The sequence below is a fragment of the Oncorhynchus kisutch genome, linkage group LG26, assembly GCF_002021735.2.
Source record: "Oncorhynchus kisutch isolate 150728-3 linkage group LG26, Okis_V2, whole genome shotgun sequence".
Taxonomy (NCBI): domain Eukaryota; kingdom Metazoa; phylum Chordata; class Actinopteri; order Salmoniformes; family Salmonidae; genus Oncorhynchus; species Oncorhynchus kisutch.
Window position 1 is genome coordinate 37,776,833 of NC_034199.2, and position 21,861 is coordinate 37,798,693.

Genomic DNA, 21,861 nt, shown 5'->3' on the forward strand with positions numbered 1-21,861 from the left:
AGGCGCGTCCACGATGGATTAAGCTGCGGGAGAAGTAGCTAGTGGCTGAGAGAAGCGATCATCGCAGTGAAGATGGCGAGAGGAATGCGGGGACTAAGGAGAGCGGTACTAGAATGTATAAAAAAGTTACCCGTCACAGCCAGCCGAGAAACACCTAAAAGGATTGGCGTAAGGTAACTGCTGTTCATGTTTTATGTACAAATGTAAATCCTGAATATGGTCAAGTTACTGCTAGCATTAGCCCATTCGCATTTTTTCTCGATGAAGCTAAAGTTCGCTAGCAGGTTGTTCGTTTAGTTTGCCTCAGCTGCTTTGTGTCCAGCCGGTCAATCTGCTTTTCTGTCTCAAATTAACTTTAGCAGACTACTTTAGCTAGCTTACTTAAGTTATCTAACAGATTCGTATAACTAGCCAAACATGTCATTTTAGCTAACTGTTTTGACAACTAATTAGGGCTGCTGCCTGATTGCTAAATGTTAGCTATACTCATGGGTACTCGGGACACAGTGGGTGGGTTGCGGGTGATGAGAATACATCTATAATCACACACTCTTTTTAATCGTTGGAGGACGATTTCTCATTTGGTTCTCGAACTGAACACCGCCAGGCAGCCTAGTGGTTAGAGCATTGGACTAGTAACTGACGGGTTGCTAGATCAAATCCCTGAGCTGACAAGGTAAAAGTCTGTCGTTCTGCCTCTGAACAAGGCAGTTAACTCACTGTTCCTAGGCTGTCATTGTAAATAAGAGTTTGTTCTTAACTGACTTGCCTAGTTAAATAATAAAATCCAAGGTGTTTCCTTTGAAGCATTGGTATGTAACGTTAGTTGAAGTTTGTACAAATTGTTATTTTATCTATGGCGTGTTTACAATTAGAATGCTAGTTGGCTAGACTGTCTACTACCTCCGATATCAGTCAGTGCAGTGTCTCTGCCTCTAGCTGAAATGGTTAACATGTCAAAGGCATTCATCCAATTAGCTAAGTGGCTGAAGTTATTAGAGAAGTCTGGAAAACTTCCATGTATCCAGCTACCTGTGTTACGCAATCTGTCTTTGGACATTATCTGGGGCTTAACGCATGATAACACGGACAGTGTCCTTTTGCAAAATGGTACACGGCATCATATGGATATGTGTGCAACAAAAGTTAAACATTTACTTTCTGTTATCATTTCTGTCAAACCGTCTACGCATATAGTTTGACGCATGCGTTTGCTAAATCCAACGTATGCACCACACAGAACGCTCTGCAACAGCAACGCAATGCAGAAAGTCAAATGCAGGGTTCCATCAGAAATTAATGGAGTTCTGGTTAACCCAAAATGCAATGACCCTGTCGGTGTGATCTAGGCATTAGGCACTGCCTAGAGTGATGAAACCAAACTCATATTGCACTCCTCACTATGCCAGGAGGATGTTTTAGGAAGCTGCTAAATAATTTACAATTGCACTGAATCTTAGGAGTTCCCATTCAGAAACACACTACTCCTGCGCTGTAGGCGAATTCAGTAGGTGCTCTTAATCTGACTATCAGTGTCTTGAAAACATAAATGTATTGAAGTTCGTGGAACTCACAATTTTGTATTCCTCACACCATGCAGTGCTACACAAAATAACATCACGCAGCAAAGTGACAATACCCAAGCTGGTGGGGATAACTACTGTAGTCCAATCAGTCATTCTCCCCAATGCTGACCTCTAGGTACGTTGTGTCCCCGTGTGGCAATCACCAGCCAGGTGCAGCGGTGGCTAAGCTGCTGGCAGATGGCCATCATCTGTTTCTGTCAGGGACACAACTGCCACCACAAGCATGTTCTCCACTAATGCGCCTCTCTCTCTGTCACTCACTCACACAGCTATTTCAACGCAGCTATTGCGTTGAAAGGAACTAACAGACTTTCACCATAATCCTACCGGCTCCTACTATTCAGTTATTTGGGATTTACAGCATTTCATTTGAGTCAGTTGTCTGCTTCTTGTGTGTATTGGTGTGCATATAGTCTTCAATTGGAATTAAACCACTGTTTGAATAGTCCTAGGTGTGTGTTGAGAGGTTGTCCTCTGAGTCAGAGATTCAAAGGTATTTTCTGACTCACTCGTTGGAAGTGTTTTATTTTTTTACGCTGAAATAGTTGTCACTGGGGCAGCAGCAGGTGTGCTCACTGTGCAGAATTCAGTACGTTCACTTTACTGCTTACTGAACTGAAAATGTGACACCTGGAGGACCCTGTGTCTTTCTCAGCTTCAAGCCTCTGTAGCTGACAAGCCTTTTCATTAGGCTAGTCACATAGAGAAGATCAACACTAGTTAAGCAGGTGTAAATGGAGCGTAATTCCCTTTGTTATGCACTGTTCTCTGTCTACACTGACCTTGAACGTAAGCATGAGAATAGCATACTATACACCTGCTATTTGTTGGGGGTGGAGATCAAAGAGATACGCCAAATTCTGACCATGACTTAATTCCACCATCTTTTACGTGCAATGAAACGATGAATGAGGTCGAGCGACCTATCGGTTCCAAGTGGAACAACCTCTACTTCATTCTTTCAGATAGAAATAACCCCGTTCTCCATGTACTGTCATTTACAACTTGGGGTTTGTAAATGACAATTGTTTTAGATCTGTTTTACCTTTTTGTTGCTGAAAACAAATGTGGTACCAGTCATATGGCAGCAAACTGAAGCATATCAACTAGAAGTCGACCGATTAATCGGAATAGCCGATTTAATTAGGGCCGATTTCAAGTTTTCATAACAATTGGAAATCGTAATTTTTGGGTGCCGATTTCCGCTATAATTTTTTTACATTTTTATACCTTTTACTTAACTAGGCAAGTCTGTTAAGAACACATTCTTATTTTCAATGACTACCTAGGAACTGTGGGTTAACTGCCTTGTTCGTGGGCAAAACGACAAATTTTCACCATGTCAGCTCAGCAGTTGCAATCTTGCAACTGCACAGTTAACTAGTCCAACGCTCAAACCATTGCACTCCACGAGTAGCCTGCCTGTTACGCGAATGTAGTAGAAGCCAAGATAAACTGCTAGCTAGCATTAAACGTATCTTATAAAAAACAATCAATCATAATCACTAGTTATAACTACTAATCCAGTTTAGCAGGCAATATTAACCAGGTGAAATTGTGTCATTTCTCTTGCATTCATTGCACGCAGAGTCAGGGTAAATGCAACAGTTTGGGCTGCCTGGCTCATTGCAAACTAATTTTCCAGAATTTTACGTAATTATGACATACATTGAAGGTTGTGCAATGTAACAAGAATATTTAGACTTATGGATGCCACCCGTTAGATAAAATACAGAACGGTTCCGTATTTCACTGAAATAATAAACGTTTTGTTTTCGAAATGATAGTTTCTGGATTCGATCATATTAATGGCCTAAGGCTCGTATTTCTGTGTTATTATTTTATAAATAAATCAGATTTGATAGAGCAGTCTGACTGAGCAGCAGCAGACCCGAATCATTCATTCAAACAGCACTTTCGTGCGTTTTGCCAGCAGCTCTTCGCAAACACAGCGCTGTTTATGCCTATCAGCCTAATGGCTGGTGTAACCAATGTGAAATGGCTAGCTAGTTAGCTGGGTGTGCGCTAATACTGTTTCAAACGTCACTTGCTTTTAGATTTTGAGTAGTTATTCACCTTGCAGCGGCTTTTGTGGAGCGAGGGTGGCTGTTGTCGTTGTGTTCCTGGTTCGAGCCCAGGTAGGGGTGAGGAGGGGGACGGAAGCTATACTGTTACACTGGCAATACTATAGTGCCTATAAGAATAGTCAAAGGTATATGAAATACAAATGGTATAGAGAAATAGTCCTATAAATACTATATTAACTACAACCTAAAACCTCTTACCTTGGAATATTGAAGTCTCATGTTAAAAGGAACCACCAACATTCATATGTTCTCATTTTCTGAGCAAGGAATTTAAACGTTAGCTTTTTTTTTTACATGGCACATATTGCACTTACTTTCTTCTCCAACACTTTGTTTTTGCATTATTTAAACCAAATTGAACATGTTTCATTATTTATTTGAGGCTAAATTGATTTTATTGATGTATTGTATTAATTTAAAATGTGTTCATTCAGTATTGTTGTAATTGTCGTTATTACAACAACAAAAAATATCTGCTTTTTTGGCCCTCCAATAATCGGTATCGGCGTTGAAAAATCATCATCGGTCGACCTCTAATATCAACATCACTTTTCCCACAGTGAAGTTTATGAAATGCTGGCCTTGTAACTTGATGACATTTGGAGACCCAAGCTATAGGTTTCTTTAGCCATGCACAAATTATAGTATAGCGCCAAACCTACTGAGTTGATTTGATTTTTAGAGTTAAAAAAAAAATTAATGCCCAGACTTTTCACTGTATTTTTTTTTAGTTATGCAAGTATAGCCAAAGTATGTTGTGGTTGACTTTGCATATTTCTGGTTACTGGTATCTTGTAGAAAAGGGATTCAAAGCAGTTGATCTTAGAAACCAACACTACCTGTTTTCACCAGAAAATGTCCTGTTCCTTTTAACTGTGTTTTTTGCCCTGTGGATGTATTGGCCCCTTCACATGGTGGTTTTGTAAATGTCTGCAGTGTGAGAACATGAGCTCAGAGACCTGAGGCTCTGATGAACCATTGGCCACTTCCATTGATCTTGACATAGTTAGCTTTGATCTAACTATTAAAAGGGCACCCAGCAGCAGCCGAGCGTAACGTTTCTAATCCTGTACGTACACCGACGGTTTGGTTCAGCTATCGGGAAGAGGTTTCCAGAGAATTTGGTCATGCAGCCAGTTCATACATAGGAATTAGATACTTAGAAATGATTGTGAATTTGACGCTGATATGTGTGTGGAAAACTGGCAAATGATTGGCCCTTATGTTGTTTTCTGACTCACCTCTCTCCTTGTTTCGGAACAGATATCTCTCCTCATGTGGGATCCTGATGATGAGAGTGCCACCACTCCTGGGGGCCATGCCCAGGTCCACAGTCATCGTGGCCCCCACCCGCTCCTTCTTCAACCTGGCTGACACCTTCAACAAGAGGAAGGAGTACTCTGAGAGACGCGTTATGGGGTCAGTCACGGTGCCTCCCTGAAATCAGACCTGCCTTTGTCTGGGTTCAAATACTGTTTCAAATCTTTCAAATAATTTGAATGTCTGCTTTAGGCTGCCTGGAGTGCCAGGTGGTCATGGTTTGCCAGGTGGTCATGGTTTGCCAGGTGGTCATGGTTTGCCAGGTGGTCATGGTTTAGGAGTTCTCTATTAGTTCTATTGCAACAGTTCAGTGGAGCACAGACAAAGTTGCCCATTTGAAATTATTTCAAATAATATTTAAACCCAAGTCCTAGAAATGAATATAGATACTCTATGTATTGTCTGTCCCTGCTCCCACCAATGACTCTCATATATCCAGTGAAGGTCATAATCACTCAATTTTATACTATTAAAAGCAACCCATTCTGTGTCCTGGGCTATTTGCCAGGCTGTTATGTAATGATTGTCTGGGAAATTGCAATAGTCTGACTGCGTTAGTCCCCGGGCAAGTTGAGACATTGGGGCAGAGAATGTCAATCATCCCTGTTAAGTAACAGTCTTCTTCCGTTGATGACCTTCACCCACATTACAAATAGAATTTAAGGTCAGAGTTTGGAGGACTATCCTCCCTCTGTAAGAGATGTTGACCCAGGCCTCCTCTCTCTCTCTCAGGTACTCTATGTTGGAGATGTATGAAGTGGTAGCTGGGGTGGAGAACTACCTTCACTTCGTTCCCTGGTGTAAGAAGTCTGACGTGGTGTTCCGGCGCTCGGGGTTCTGTAAGGCCAAGCTGACAGTTGGCTTCCCCCCAGTAGTGGAAAACTACACCTCGCTGGTCACCACAGTGCGCCCCCACCTGGTCAAGGTAAGGCACTGCAGTAGCGGCTGGTAACTCCCACCACTACTGTATATGCAGTGAGGGTACTTGGCTAGATCTAAGATAAGCAGCTGTGAAGTAGATGGACACCGGGTGTGTTCCTGTTTGTCTTAATTGCTGTTGTGTTGAATAGCTGATCAGATGTCACTGTCTGGAGAAGTGTTTAGCATCTCAGGAACTACATAAATATTATATAGCAATCTAATGAATATTGTAGTGGGCCTTTTTAATAAAGATGTCCTGGAATGCAGCCACTGTGGTTATATCAGCAGTCTGACCGTGGCTGTGTTGACCCCCAGGCAGCCTGTTCTGACGGTAAGCTCTTCAACCACCTGGAGACGGTGTGGCGCTTCAGCCCTGGCCTCCCTGGCTACCCTCGCACCTGCACGGTTGACTTCTCTGTAAGTACCTCAACACACTGCACTGTGGGTATCTGGGTTAGTGTATTTTATGTGTTCCCATGTATGCGTCTGCATAAGAGTTAGCTATGCATCTCTACTATCTTTGGCACTGTTTTCTTCTCTCATTGTTTTTTTTTCTTCTCTCTTTTTTTTCTTCTCTCGCACACATGCATGTATACAGGATCATATGTCTAGATCACTTTCTCAACCACTCTCCATCTCTCCGCTCTCCAGATCTCCTTTGAGTTCCGCTCCCTGCTGCATTCCCAGCTGGCCACGGTTTTCTTTGACGAGGTGGTGAAGCAGAACGTGTCGGCGTTTGAGAGGCGGGCCGGGAAACTGTACGGAGCACAGACCATGATCCCCAGAGAGCTCATGTTTCATGAGGTGCACCACACGTAGCGTGCCCCAACGGATCATCCTCTCTCTGCGCACACACACACACACACACACACACACACACACACACACAGTCAGCCATGGCAGGGAGGGGGGGGGGGGTTAAATGCCTGAACACTGCAGTGCCTTATCAGAAAACAACCAATGATTTTATACCCATTAACTGCTTGTGGCTAGATTCTGTCCCCCTCCCTGCCCCCCCAAAATACCATCCCCCCCTGTACCACCATAGACCCCTACTGGTGCCACCTCGCCCCAAAGAAACCATCAGCACCTCTGGCCAGTAGGCACATCTGAGCTTAGTGCTTTCCCCATGCGGTGAGCACAGGGCTCATAATAGCCCTCTTGTGGAGATATAAAAACTCTTCTACTAAGGCCTAAATAAAGTCTGTTTATAGTGAAAGGCTGTGTGTAAGATACTATGGTAGTGAGATCAGGGGAAAGGGACTGGTGTTATGTCCTGATCAGGCCAACAGTTTGTGAAGGCCCATCCAAGATATGACATGTGCATTACGTTATTGTAACTAACATTATAAACTGGGTGGTTCGAGCCCTGTATGCTGCTTTGGCAGTGGTATACCATGGGTATGACGACAACATTTTTTACTGCTCTAGTTACCTTGGTAATCAGTTTAGAATTGCAATTAGGCACCTCTAGGGTCTGTGGAATATGGCTACTATTTCACAGCTAAGGGCTGTATCCAGGCACTCCGCTTTGCGTGGTCCAATAGAACAGCCCTTAACTGTGGTATATTGGCCATATACCACACCTCCTCTGGCTTTATTGCTTAAGTAGCCTAATGCATAAGATGGAGGCTGGGGTATCAAAGGATCAGCTTGTACATTTTTGAATGAAGTGTGAGCACTTGAAGATCGACGTTTCCTAAAGGAATGTCGCAACACTGCCGAGCCTACCTACACATACCTGTTCAAGAGGTGCTGTGTTGCAACAATGTTACCGGGGACATTTCTGCCGCATCCCATATAGCACGTTGTTCTCTAATGACCATGGGAGGCATGTTGTTCAGTTATGGCACTTGTGCAATATGTGTTTAGTTTTCTAAATGCAGCTACTTTTTCCCTATAGATATCCACTGTTTAAAAGGGCCCAGACTGGCTAGGCAGGGTACAGTGTCATCCAAACTGTGTCAAATTGCACCCTATTTCCTATACAATATACCCGTAGGGCTCTGGTCAAAAGTAGTTTACTATATGCACTACATTTGACCAAAAGTAGTGCACTATAAAGGGATTAAGTTAACATGTTGGTTGCTTGTGTCTGCCAGTCAGAATACTGTCACTGAGGTATCTTACCATAGAACCTTTTAAAGATGTCACTCTTATGTACACCCAGTGACCTTTGACCTGATCCTAGTGGAATCATATTTATATTTTATAACATTAAGCATTCTACTCCTATAAATGTATTTATTAAGGTAACATGTACATATTGTTTTAAGACCAGATAAGAGTGCTGACTTAACTATAATTGTTGTGTTTTGGGGATTGTTTTATAGTGCAAATGGAGGTGTTTCAATGAGTGAAGATGTAAACTATTTTTATATTAAAAAAAGGTTTGTGTGTGTAGTTCTAGTTGCACATTTAATGGGAAGTCCGAGTTGTGCCTTCCTCGGGTTTAGAGTTGTCAACATCTGATTGGTTGACCATAGATGAGGGAATCATGTGAGCGGTAAGAATAGAACTGACAGTTATGACTCCTGCTGGACAAATACAGAACCACATGCACAAGAGGAAACTATTTTTCAAGGACAGAAATGTAACAAAATACCATACCAACAGGTTACCTTGCCAGAGACATGAGCTAAGATACGAATACTACATATTTAACCAGGAGAGCTCAAAATGTAGACTTGGGCTCTCCGACCTTGTTCCTAGACAGCTAACCTGTAGATATTCACTCCAAACAATTCTAAATGACCCGATTCAGGTTACCAACTAGCTAATTATTGAAATCAGCTGTGCTAGATTAGGGTTGGAATGAACCTACAGGACAGTAGTAGTCCAGGAACAGGATGCGTCAACCCTAACAAATGATCACCAAATTGACAGGAATTTCATTCTGGGGTGGATTATTGAAGTGAACTATTGCGTTTTCCAGAATTCCAGTTCAGTATGTCTGGCATTGTACTATGAAATGATCAGATATGAAGTGTTTGCTCATGAAAGCACAATGGTCTTGTTCAGAACATTTGGTTTTATTAAATAAAAACAAATTAATGTCTACATTGTACAAAACATGTCAAATGATCACAATTGGTTATTTGCAAAGAAATAATGTACTGGGGAGAGAGAAACAGCTCAACACTTCTTGAATGCACGGTTGTTTATAGTACTGATTGAACACAGTAAATGTAGGCTAAACATCTATGAGCAGTAAATACAAATCCGGTCATGAGGACATCAATGGGTTTCACATTAACTTGTGGCTTGGACCTTAACTGGCCCAAACTGCTGTAACTAGTCCGACCAACCTCTGCTGGAAAGACATTCAGCTATCTTAATGCACAATAACCATCCTCTAGAATTCTGATATGAATCTTTTGGTTCCAAAGTTCTAGAATATTTGAGTATTGAAATCAGACAAAGGAATGCTCATGCGCCGCAATTATTTTATTTTCATTAACTCAACTGAAAAAGGTTACGGTTCCTCCCAACATTACTTGGGTGAAACAGGACAAAGCTAAAACTAACAAAAGGTTATGACAAAAATTGACAGTGGCATGTCTGGCCAAGTTTCCTTTCTCTAGCAAACCCCCTTCTATCTATAGCTATCCTGTGTTTAACCATGTATTAAAATCAGCCTAGTCTGTAACGTCAGGAAGTTACAGGCTTCATTACTTCCATTTGATAGAAATGACAATTTATCAATACCAGCATTGCATTATTCGCACTGGTTAGCATCTTTCATAAACAGTGAATATTCTGCATGTTGCTGATGGACGATGAGACGGCCATGTTTGTGAGGTAAATGGAGGGGTCTCAAAGCCTCAGTTAATAAGAGGGGGGGGGGGGGGGGGGTCATCGGAGTAGACTGGGGTCTCAGAGCCTCAGTTAAAGAGGTAGAGGGATGGAGAGAGGCTAAGCGAGGACAGGCTGGTCGGGTAGAGGGACGGAGAGAGGCTGAGCGAGGACAGGCTAGTCTGTTCTTCCAGAGGGTGGAGGGGAGACAATCAGCAGAAGTAGTGTGGTTCATCCATTTGCAGCTCCAACAAAACTCACGGCCATTCAGTTTTGGCAAGTCTGGGGGTTGGAGGGACAATTTGCCCCCTAGCCCCACGCTGCCATTAAGTTTTTACAGCGCTTTGAGGTGGGCCTTAGAACATGCCACCGCCCATACCTCCCATACCGCCCATACCTCCCATACCTCCTGGCATGCCACCCTCCTTCTCCTCCTTGGGCAGCTCTGTGACCACACACTCAGCAGTGGAGAGAAGGGATGCGACACCTGCAGCATCCATTAGTGCAGTCCTCACCACCTGTAGGGGGAGACAGACTCAGTCATTGTTGTAATACAGACATACACCAAGAGAGGGAGCCAGAGAACCTGTAATATCACTAGCAGCCATTTGCTGTCTATGCAACTTCAGTCTAGTGAAAGCATACACCGTAAACCTTATTGCAGCAACTAATCAATCTTGTATGAATTAACATTAACATTCATATAACTTTGCCAACATTAGTTCTGTACATTTTCCATCACTATAAAATGAACATGTCTTTATTCTATTTTTGGTATGCTGGGTGAATGACAGCGAAATGACAGTGTAGTGCCGCGCTAAAGCATCCATACCTTGGTGGGGTCAATGATGCCCTTCTCTACCATGTTGACGTACTCTCCTTCCATGGCATCGTAGCCGATCTCCACCGCGGCCTGAAGGATCTTCTCTACCACTAGAGAGCCCTCCACACCAGCGTTCTTAGCAATTGTCATGGCCGGCACACGCAGGGCTCGTCTGATGATGTCAATTCCTATAGACAGGAAGCGATATACCAAGTTAAGCTACATTACTTCTGTCTAAAAGTTTTAAATTAAAATGGAACATATCTCGCCACTCCCATGTGACCAGAGGAAAGCCTATTGGCAAGTTGGGTAAAGATTAAGAACTCTACTTACCAATCTTCTGGTCAGAGTTGATGGGCACGAGGGCATCCAGGGCAGGGATTGAGCGCAGCAGTGCACAGCCACCCCCGGGCACGATGCCCTCCTCCACAGCGGCCCTGGTGGCATTCAGGGCGTCGGTCACACGGTCCTTCTTCTCATTCACCTCCACATCACTCGTTCCTCCCACCTGAAACAGAACAGTCAGTGGGTGACTCTCTCATGCATGGTGGATACAGGAGCGACTCAAATGTAAATCCTGTCTCACATTAGGAATCTCCTAATGTCAACTCATCCTACCTTGTTTTTTTTGCTCCATATACACAAACGAACACCAACTTACAGAAGCACACACACACATCTGCCCAGACCGCATGCATTATTGTTCGCCACAAGACTTCACATTGTTTTTCCTCCATCACCCATGCTATTTCAATAAATAACTTTCCCATTGTGTTGATGGCGGATTGACCGATTTCGAAGTTTAGTAAACGTTTGTTTTTAAAGATGTGAATCGCCAGCCCATTGTGTATATTCTAGGCTTATTTCAATAGCCAGGACTAAAATGTGACAATATTCAGGGACATTAAAAGGACTAAACAAATGTAATGAAATTATACTGTCATCTATCCCTCTTAAGCTCTCCCTCTCTTCAATCCCCTCCATACAGCCCCCGACCTCTTCTCCTCTGACCTTGAGCACAGCCACTCCGTCAGACAGCTTGGCCAGCCTTTCGTTGAGCTTCTCCTTCTCGTAATCGCTGGTGGTGTTCTCCAGCTGCTCAGCGATCTGAGCCTGCCTCTTCTCGATGGATGCCGTGTCTCCCTTCCCCTTCAACAGCATGGTGTCGTCCTTGGTCACTGACACCTCGCCCACCTGGCCAAAGTCATGTGCCTGGATGTCCTCCAGAGCAATGCCCACCGCCTCATCACCAAACACCTAAGGAAGTGAGAGGAGGGATGTCAGTAAAGGAAGGGCAGGATTTGAACAGGTAATCATTGGCCCTGATAAAATATTTAAAAAATGGTGTCCATCTTTTAAGAGGGGGACAGAGGGTGCACTTCACCATTATTAGAATAGGGCCATTGGGTGCCGAGCTAAACCCTTAACCATGGGATAAGCAAGACTATGCAACATTCATTGATTGATGAAGCATGCCAGTGCAGACGTGTCTGAGACCAAGTGTCCCTGCCTGCTGTGGGATGCAGCCAGACAGGGATACGAGAAGACATGTTTCTGTGTGCAGGGGGAATGACAACCGCACTGAACAAGCTCTACTGTAACTTATCCTGTTTTTCCTATTCCTTTTCTCAAGTAGTGATTAACTGATATAAGTTGGGGGTGGTTAGTGTAAAGTGTTCTTACAGTAGAAATGGATTGATGTCCGTATAGGCCCTACGATGATTAGTGTAAAGTGTGCTTACAGTGCCCCCGGTGGCCACGGCCATGTCGTGCAGCTGGGCCTTCCTGTTGTCTCCAAAGCCTGGGGCCTTGACTGCCACCACTTGTAGTCCCACCTTCAGCCTAAAGACAGAGTAGAGGTTAAATGAACACACCCAAACTGACATCATCCAGCATCTACACATGAAGAGGGCAGGAATAGCAAAATTGTCTACAGCTTTATTTTGAGGTTGACTCTTCAGTTATCAATAACCAGAGCTGAATGATGTTGGTGATATATCTCAGTGTTCTATATTAGTAGTGCAGCCATGTGAGCTGGTTGTGTCCCATTGGCCCAGGTGCTCAGTCAGTGTTGATGTGAAGGGGAAAGGTCCTTATAACAGGCCCTTTACCTCAAGGGTGTTTACTGGTTAAATTAAGGACACTGACTGACCTGCTGAGGACAAGGGCCTGTATTCACAAAGCATCTGAGCAGGATTGCTCATCTAGGAACAGATCCCCCTGTGCATATAATTATGATCCAAAAGCCCAAACTGATCCCAGATCAGAACTGCTACTCTGGGACACAGGGTGCTAAAGGGACAGGGAACTGACCTGTTGAGAACCAGGGTGCTGAGGGCCTCTCCGTCCACATCCTCAGCCACGATGACCAGAGGTTTGCGGTTCTGGTTGGCCAATTCCAGGGCAGGGACGATGCTCTGGACAGTGGAGATCTTCTTCTCACTCAGCAACACATAAGCATCCTGAAACTCACACTTCTGGCCTGAGGGACAGAGGTGAGAGATGTTATGTAAAAGCTCCAAAATGGCCAAATGTGGAGAATCAACATCATAAAAATACATTAAATCTGTAGAGCATCAAGATCACCATTGTGCTCGAGTTTCTTTTAATCTTAAAGCCACAAAATAGCTGGGCATGGTGGTGGGGTCATGGCAGACAGGGGACCTTACCTTTGGCTGTGTTGATGAAGTAAGGTGAGATGTAGCCGCGGTCGAACTTCAGCCCCTCAATGATCTCAAGCTCATCATGCAGAGTTTTGCCATCCTTGACAGTGATGACTCCCTTGCGGCCCACTTTTTTCATGGCGTTGGAGATGATGGTGCCGATCTCCACGTCTCCATTAGCAGAGATGGTGGCCACCTAGCAGACAGAACAGAGCATTGAAAACTTAACATTCAACATCAAGAAGGATGTCTTAATATAAAGTAGAATATAAATATTGCATCAGTCTATTAAATAATGATTTGTATCAATTGAATAGATATGAATATTGACTTATTTGATCAATCCATATTCTTAACACAATTGGTTACCTGGGCAATCTCCTCAGGTGTGGTGACTGGCTTAGACATCCTCTTCAGTTCAGCAATGACGGTCTCCACAGCCAGCATGACGCCACGGCGGATCTCCACAGGGTTAGCGCCTTTACTAATGGTGTCAAAGCCCTCCTTGGCGATGGCTCTGGCCAGCACGGTGGCGGTAGTGGTGCCATCTCCTGCTTCCTCGTTTGTGTTGTTGGCCACGTCCTGGACCAGCTTGGCACCGATGTTCTGGTACTTGCACTTCAGGTCAATGGCCTTGGCTACAGTGACGCCGTCCTTGGTCACCTTGGGGCTGCCCCAGCTCTGCTCAATGATTACTGTGCGACCCTGCAGGAATGTGGCAAGGATACAGCTCAAAACCCTGTGTTCAGTTGTTCCTGTCCGAACAAGACACACCGCGGTGCACACCGCGGTGCACACCGCGGTGCACACCGTGGTGCACACCGTGGTGCACACGGTTCTTCGGGTGGAAATAAAACCCAAATAAAAAGTGATACAATAATGAATTGGTTATACATAACAGACATCCCACCCCTGGGTGAAATTTAAAATCGGACAGAATTTTATATATTTTTTTTGGCACCGCAATATAGCAGAAGGTATAGTCATAGCAATTCCCTCCTCCTACCTTGGGACCCATGGTGACGGCGACAGCATCAGCCAGCAGATCCACTCCCTTCAGCATCATGGCCCGAGCATCGGCTCCAAACTTGACGTCCTTGGCGTAGGCTCGGGTGAGGTGGGGGGCCAGGGCCCTGCAGACTGGCCTCATCTGTCTCATCACCGTGGGTAGACGCAGCATCTCTGGAAGGGGGAGATAGAGAAAAATTATAGGGGGCCACACTACCAATCATTCAGTCACAGAGCAGCCAAATAAAAAAAATGTAATATGTCAGCTGTTAGCTATCTTATTTCAATATGCACTTAAATTGTTGGTAAAATCTTAAAGTAGCAAACAGGAGTCCATGTTTGCCCTGTAACAAATGAATCTTCTGGATTATACCAAAGACTCCTTCTACCCCCTCCCCCAGCCCATATGTCACATAATGACTGTCTGGAGGTGACAAAACAAGCTATACAGTACAACCTATTGGCCTTTCATGATACAGCAAGAGTTGTCAGGGAATAATTAACAAATGAATGACAGCATTCCCATGATGAAATACCCCCTGAAAATCTCAAGGACAAAAAGGACATAACCCAGAGCAAGACCACAAGCAAATGTGTGTTTGAAGTCTTGCAGAAAGACAAAGAAATATCCATCTTACTTAGCAGAACATGGTCTAAAAGGGAAAACGTCAAAAGGAGGGAATCTGTATAAACTGTCACAGTAGGCTATCGTAAATTAGCTTACATGTTGGCAGAATTTATTGGTCTATATAACCCAAATCAAGGGCTTAAGTCAACATAATGCACATTTCTCAAGGTCCTGAGAACAAGTAGCATTTAGCAGCCTGAGTCCATGTCCTGGCACGCTATTGCACAGTGTTGTGCATCCGTTTACAAATTAAACTGAGACGTTCATTCGGAATCGTAAATTATTTATTTCTGTAATGGGGCGTTTGCTGATATTTGCGACATCGTTTCTGAAATGTCTCGAACCGGTCTTTTCCTGATTCTCCCCACGTGTGCGCAGGTCATGCGTCACAAGGTCAAAATCGCACAGCTTATGGAGAGTGCGCAGTAAATGCCTTACCTCAATGAATGAACTACTTAATGAATTTTTTTTTTTTTACTTGTCGTAAAAATGTCCAGCACAAGCATTATTTGTCAAATAATGCTACATACAACATTTATATCGCAGCCGATACCAGCCCGAGGTAGCCATTTATTAGATATCATTAATTGATTTTGAATAGGCCTTTAAAACAAAAACAAACAAAATATTGGCAAGACTGGGACTACGTTCATTTGTCACGCCGGTATGTAGATGTATATAACTAGGAGTGAGAAAAATGATACGTTTAGCAATCTTTTGGAATTAGGCCTAGTTGTGATGGTGACCAAATATGTTGTAGGGACATGCATGAGTCAATGTTGGCCCAATTGGTGACGTTATCTGGCGATCTGTCATTACTGAATTAAGATCAGAGCACATGACAACATCAAAATGAACGTGGGAAATAATTGCATAACTAATGCTAATTGTTAACTAGATACCTTCAAAAGCTGTAATGTTAGTTAGCTAACTACCAATTTAACTTACCAAATAGATAGACTTACGGAAAATACTGGAGAAACAACGACAAGTAGCGATGCCATAATTACCAGTGCCTGATATTCAGGGACGTTAGGATGTAAATTACCATTCCAAACGAGCATGGCTACTTGACTGTCCTTGCTGGATGGAGGCTTGAAAATACTAACGATGCTCGCAAAAGCATGACGTTTGAGACAGTTCATTATGCTGTTTAGATTGATGCGCTACAGAGATTTATAAAGACATAATAGTACTTACTTGTCGTTTGAAAGATTTTAGGCTGGCACGATTTGGTCGTCTGGAGGAAACTGAGTGATTAACGTTATAGAGTTGAGAAGAACGACCAGAGAGAGGTGTGGTGAATCGAACTTCAGAGACAGCACTGCACATGGCTTTTTGCATCCGGGTAATTTACTGGTCCGCCCCAAAACCTGCATAGGGGAAATATAAATTATATTTGCTGAAATTGAGTGACATTTTGTATCATATGTATTGTATTTCAAATTAATGGGCTATCTATGTACATGCATAAGGTAAATTACTTTATTTGGGGAGTTTATCGTGTAAAAAATGAACTTGTCACTGTAATGCTCGTTCCTGGGCACCCAGACTCCAGAATGTACTATTGGAGAAAAAAAGAGGGGTCAAAGTTGGCACATTGTGCAACATTGCTGCGAATTGCAATCACATAATAACTCATGAAGCATTAGTTATAATTTCATCATAACTGTCCTGACGAGTCCCCCCTGCACAAGTGTGATCATTTTATGTTTGCACGTGTTACGACGTGCTTTTTTGCGTTATGTAGAGGTTATGGAATATTCTGGAACGGAAACTGTCCGGGAACCGTAAAGTAGACACGCATGCGCGTCCCACTTCTCGATATTTCCTCACGTGGAGTTTCCGCTTCAGCCTGTTAGATCCACACTCAAGAAGAAATCGGGGCTCAACATCACGAGGTTTCAACGACTATCACTTAAAGATGGTAAGGCATTCTTTCTCAAAACAATGTCACATAGCTAAGATATAATTTTGGATACTTAACGTTCTGCCACAATCAGACTTGCTAGCTAGCATAACGAGTTTCATAACGTTAGCAAACTAGCTTGCTTGCTAATTACGCCTTGTTTTCTCTCAGACAAGGTCAGACAGATGTTGCCATTTTCAGTGTTAGCACAAATAGTCGAGCTTGCTAGCACCACTGCAAGAATACAGGATGAGATGAGTTTGGCAGCTTCACACTGCGCAAAGTACTTCAGACAATGTCAAGCGAGCTGCCATGCATGATTGTGCCAAAGCAGATCATTAACAGTTAACAGACACCACTTGAAACATTCAATATCCAATCGTTGGTTATTGGTGAAAATATACATCTGAATTTGGTATTGCCAGCGTTGTACTTAGAATGAATGAAGTGATGACACGTGACGTGAACCATATTTTGCCTAAACTAATCTGAGGCCGCATGCTGTGTGGATGATCCTTTGTGCACATCGTTAGCCATCAGTTTTTATATTTTTTATATATATTTTTTTTTCAATCTCATTTTACATTTCATTAATTGATCGATTCTGTTTTTTCTGGTTCATTGTCGTGTCCTTGCACAACGACGATATGAAATACCGGCTCCTTATCAACCACTTCTGGTTTACGTTGCTTCAGACGTCGTGATCCCATGTGCAACTGCGTCAGAGCATTTTAATTTGGTCCGGGCTATCCAGGGTCCTTGGGAGGTTAGGTAGGGTTTAGGGTAGGGAGGCCAGGATAGCACTGACCATTTTCATTTGATTATTAATTTCAGCACTTGCTGCTTGTTTAAACATTTCAGACTAGCCTATATACACTACAATAACTTAACTTTAGTATGCAACACAATTACAAGTTGGAATACTGCCCATTACCCTAAATATGATAGTGGGGGATCTGAAGCATGTGAAAAATCAGTTACTGAAGATCATACCTTGAATGTTTTCTCTGGAGGTCTGGGTCCTTGAGACCACTATCTAGACCCCACAAAGCTTTCGTCACCATGCGGGGGTGTGTCTTGCTGACTCGTTCTGGAATTTACTCCAACAGTCCCGCCATGATTAGTCTAAAAGATTATCTGTGGGTCAGGGTTCTGTCCTTCACTGAGATCATGGTAAACATTGGCAGTGCACCCCCCCCCCCCCCCCCCCCCATTCATCCTCCACCTCCTGTCTCCCCTGTTTCAGAGATGCCCTTCACTCAAGGTCGAAGGTAAATTTGCTAGCAGACTGGCAGCTGGTGTTGCAAATCTTCTGTTTTGGTACCTTGCAATGTGCTGGCCACAAAGAACCCACACTCTTCTTAGTAGTCTTAGTTTAAGCTTGAAGATCGTCCTACATCAGTATTCAAACAATTGCTATCTTTATACCCGTCATTAGTGAATACAAAGGGTTTCTTTGTTGCCTTTGGCAGGCTCTACTTGGCAAATTGTATGGACACTGCTAGTTATCAAGGTCCATCCCTATGGATATTCCTCCCCCATTCTAATGTAATGAACCCTCTGATTGCCTGTTGCTGTTACAGAGGTCTGTATAGGAGAGTACCACTAACTTGTAGTAAGTAGGTTTATGAATACCTAGTTGGTAACTTGACCAAACCAAGAACTCTGGGAAGACGCCAAATGTTTAAATGTACATATTCCACCAAAATGTCCTTATTTTCAGTGGCAGATGGCTACAACGCATCTCCTTTTGGCTATTTAAGGGGCCACTATGGGGGGGGGCCCTCCTGCTTTTGTTACTCAAGTCTTTACCAGTTCACACAATGGATCTCAGGCTCTACCTAGTGGCTATTTGAGGGTATGACCATTGAATGCTAAGCACTCACTGTAGAAGAGTCCAAAACTCTTCAACTCTGATGTGCTATTAAGCTAAAATCAGTTGCAATGTTTTTTTATTTTTATTTTTTTTAAAGTTAGATTGCAATGTTTTGTTTGTACATTGTCTCTGTCAAATTAAATACTTCCCCTTCATCTTATAGGCTTTCAGGAAATTCCTTCCCATGTTTGACCGGGTGCTGGTGGAGCGTCTGGCTGCAGAGACTATGTCGAAGGGGGGCATCATGTTGCCAGAGAAGGCCCAGGGCAAGGTGCTGCAGGCCACAGTGGTGGCAGTGGGACCAGGCTCCACCAACCAGGTAACTTACTGCTCCTGTTTCACTCTCTCCGGCTAAACAATAGCTTATGGCTGTGCTGTCGAACTAACTGGCTTGTCTGTCTGGTGTGCAGTTGATCAGATTTCAATGTAAGGAGATTAGAATTATTTATCTTCATGGACCACATTGATACAATATAGTAATCTTTTGATGTGAGAGCTTGCTGCTCTGGCTTGTGGCCATAGAAAGAGATAGATAGAGGACGCATATTTATATCTGTGCCATTATAGTGTCTGACAGCATGGGCAGTGCCATTGGGGCTACTATTCATAGGAAACCCCACCCAGTTGACTACTTTAAAATGGTGCAAGCCCCTCAATGGTGTTGTCCATGCAAAAAATGGCTTTTGGCCACTAGAGGCTTCTATCATTCTCTATGGTTGTCTAAATGTGTTGTCTACTGATCCCATTCAGAAAGGATATCTGACACCCATGAGTGTCAAAATTGGAGAGAAAGTCCTTCTGCCAGAGTACGGAGGAACTAAAGTTCACCTGGAAGACAAGGTATGTCTAAAAATATTATCTATAAAATATCATACTTATCTAATACAATGATTAGTTGTGGGAGTAATCTACATGTTCATTAGAATATAAATAATTATGACCACAGTAAAAGCAATTGATTCTTCTAATTGTCTATTCAATTTCCACATTTGTCTTTCAGGAATACTTCCTGTTCCGTGATGCTGACATCCTTGGCAAATATGTAGAATAATCCTTTTTGCTATACAACCTCCATTCATCCTAATATAGGTTGCCTCGTTTTTTGTTTCTTATGTTATTCAATTGTAAATAATTCTGATCATGTTTTGTTACAATAATAAAGTTAACTATTGAATCTAGATGTGTTGCCTCTTTCATACTCCTGCCAAGCAGATATTCTATATGTGCAAGTGGGGACTCTTCATGCTGAGGAGTGAGTTTGACAGATATAACAAGTTGAATATGCATGAACTTTCCACAACAATCAGATCTGCATAAGACTTTGTTGAAGTACCAGTTGATTAGCAACTCGTTTTGGTAAATGTTAAAGTCCTTCCACTCCTGCAATACACTTGTTCCATGAAATTAAAGATTCCTTTCAAATCAGGGGTGAGCAACTACTTCTCTATTACTGCAGATACATATTCTACATACAGCAGCTTCGGAAAGTATTCAGACCCCTGGACTATTTCCACATTGTTATGTTACAGCCTTAATCTGAAATCGATTATTGAGTAAACAAAATGGTGTAGGAAAACACAATCTACACACAATGACAGTCAATTCAGGTTTTTAGAAATTTTAGCAAATTTATAAAACTATTACGTTCACAAGTACTCAGACCCTTTACTCAGTACTTTCTTGAAGCAACTTTGGCAGTGATTTACTAGAGGTCAACCGATTAATCGGAATGGCTGATTATTTTTTTACACCTTTAATTTAACTAGGCAAGTCAGTTAAGAACACATTCTTATTTTCAATGATGGCCTAGGAAAGGTGGGTTAAATGCCTTGATCAGGGGCCTGTTCATTTCTCATCGAATCACAGCCTACTTCGCCAAACTGGTGATGATTTAGCACTGTCGTTGCACCAAACCTTACCATAAACATCAATGCCTTTCTTCAAAATCAGTACACAAGTCTATTTTTAAGCCTGCATATTTCGTTAATATTGCTTGCTAAAATGAATTTCTTATAATTAGGGAAATTGTGTCATTTCTCTTGCGTTCCGTGCAAGCAGTATATGCAGCAGTTTGGGCCGCCTGGCTCGTTGCGAACTGTGAAGAAATTAATTTGTCAGAATTGTTTATAATTATGACATAACATTGAAGGTTGTACAATGTAACAGTAATATTTAGACTTAGGGATGCCACCCGTTAGATAAAATACGGAATGGTTCCGTATTTCACTGAAAAACGTTTTGTTTTCGAAATGATAGTTTCCGGATTTGACCATATTAATGACCTAAGGTTCGTATTTCTGTGTGTTATGTTATAATTAGGTCTATGATTTGATATTTGATAGAGCAGTCTGACTGAGCGATGGTAGGCAGCAGCAGGTTCGTAAGCATTCATTCAAACAGCACTTTTGTGCGTTTTGCCAGCAGCTCTTCGCTGTGCTTCAAGCACTGAGCTTTTCATGACTTCAAGCCTATCAACTCCCGAGATTAGGCTGGTGTAACCGATGTGAAATGGCTAGCTAGGTAGTGGGGTGCGCATCACTCGCTGAGACTTGGAGTAATTGTTCCCCTTGCTCTGCAAGGGCCGCGGCTTTTGTGGAGCGATGGGTAACGATGCTTCGAGGGTGGCTGTTGTCGATGTGTTCCTGGTACGAGCCCAGGTAGCGGCGAGGAGAGGGACGGAAGCTATACTGTTACACTGGCAATACTAAAGTGCCTATAAGAATATCCAATAGTCAAAGGTATATGAAATACAAATGGTATAGAGAGAAATAGTCCTATAAATACTATATTAACTACAACCTAAAACCTCTTACCTGGGAATATTGAAGACTCATGTTAAAAGGAACCTCCAGCTTTCATATGTTCTCATTTTCTGAGCAAGGAATTTAAACGTTAGCTTTTTTTGACATGGCACATATTTGCACTTTTACTTTCTTCTCCAACACTTTGTTTTTGCATTATTTAAACCAAATTTAACATGTTTCATTATTTATTTGAGGCTAAATTGATTACATTGATGTATTATATTAAGGTAAAAGAAAAGTGTTCATTCAGTATTGTTGTAATTGTCATTATTACAAATAAATAAATCGGACGATTAATCCGTATCGACTTTAATATCGGCGTTGAAAATTCATAAATCGGTCGACCTCTAGTGATTACAGCTTTTTACACCTGTATTTGGAGTTTTTCCCATTCTTCTCTGCAGATCCTCTCAAGCTCTGTCAGTTTGGATGGGGAACGTT

General features: G+C 42.7%; 3 protein-coding genes across 4 annotated transcripts in view; 2 read left to right on the forward strand and 1 right to left on the reverse strand.

Annotated features, from left to right (window-relative positions):
- Positions 1-9,217, forward strand: LOC109870751 (coenzyme Q-binding protein COQ10 homolog B, mitochondrial). Its single transcript, XM_031805771.1, has 5 exons — positions 1-173; positions 4,937-5,092; positions 5,726-5,918; positions 6,230-6,331; positions 6,566-9,217. The coding sequence occupies exons 1-5, from the start codon at positions 73-75 to the stop codon at positions 6,731-6,733; spliced, it is 720 nt and encodes a 239-aa protein (XP_031661631.1). The 5' UTR covers positions 1-72; the 3' UTR covers positions 6,734-9,217.
- On the reverse strand, positions 8,926-16,195 carry LOC109870895 (60 kDa heat shock protein, mitochondrial). Its single transcript, XM_020461588.2, has 10 exons — positions 16,032-16,195; positions 14,202-14,377; positions 13,565-13,900; positions 13,202-13,391; positions 12,846-13,014; positions 12,275-12,374; positions 11,544-11,789; positions 10,866-11,040; positions 10,542-10,720; positions 8,926-10,227 (listed from the first exon to the last, which is right to left on the reverse strand). The coding sequence occupies exons 2-10, from the start codon at positions 14,373-14,375 to the stop codon at positions 10,066-10,068; spliced, it is 1,731 nt and encodes a 576-aa protein (XP_020317177.1). The 5' UTR covers positions 14,376-14,377; positions 16,032-16,195; the 3' UTR covers positions 8,926-10,065.
- LOC109887139 (MOB-like protein phocein) overlaps positions 16,050-21,861 on the forward strand; it is a 16,212-nt gene continuing 10,400 nt past the window's right edge. Inside the window, exons 1-5 of one of the 2 annotated variants that reach the window (XM_031805772.1) lie at positions 16,050-16,179; positions 16,582-16,758; positions 18,780-18,935; positions 19,367-19,456; positions 19,617-19,794. In XM_031805772.1, the coding sequence (XP_031661632.1) occupies positions 16,162-16,179; positions 16,582-16,758; positions 18,780-18,935; positions 19,367-19,456; positions 19,617-19,667 (492 nt within the window). In that variant the 5' untranslated portion in view covers positions 16,050-16,161 and the 3' untranslated portion in view covers positions 19,668-19,794. Of the gene's footprint in view, positions 16,180-16,581; positions 16,759-18,779; positions 18,936-19,366; positions 19,457-19,616; positions 19,795-21,861 lie in introns of those variants that run through there. The other variant, XM_031805773.1, reaches the window with a different exon arrangement.

Bases quoted from the DNA above. Each gene is read 5' to 3' on its own strand.
- LOC109870751 (XM_031805771.1), top strand. From the start codon at position 73: ATGGCGAGAGGAATGCGGGGACTAAGGAGAGCGGTACTAGAATGTATA. The intron at 5,093-5,725 runs GTCAGTCACGGT...TCTCTCTCTCAG, and splicing joins TCTGAGAGACGCGTTATGGG to GTACTCTATGTTGGAGATGT. The intron at 5,919-6,229 runs GTAAGGCACTGC...GTTGACCCCCAG, and splicing joins TGCGCCCCCACCTGGTCAAG to GCAGCCTGTTCTGACGGTAA.
- LOC109870895 (XM_020461588.2), bottom strand. From the start codon at position 14,375: ATGCTGCGTCTACCCACGGTGATGAGACAGATGAGGCCAGTCTGCAGG. The intron at 13,901-14,201 runs GTAGGAGGAGGG...ACATTCCTGCAG, and splicing joins CCGTCACCATGGGTCCCAAG to GGTCGCACAGTAATCATTGA. The intron at 13,015-13,201 runs GTAAGGTCCCCT...TCTGTCCCTCAG, and splicing joins CTTCATCAACACAGCCAAAG to GCCAGAAGTGTGAGTTTCAG.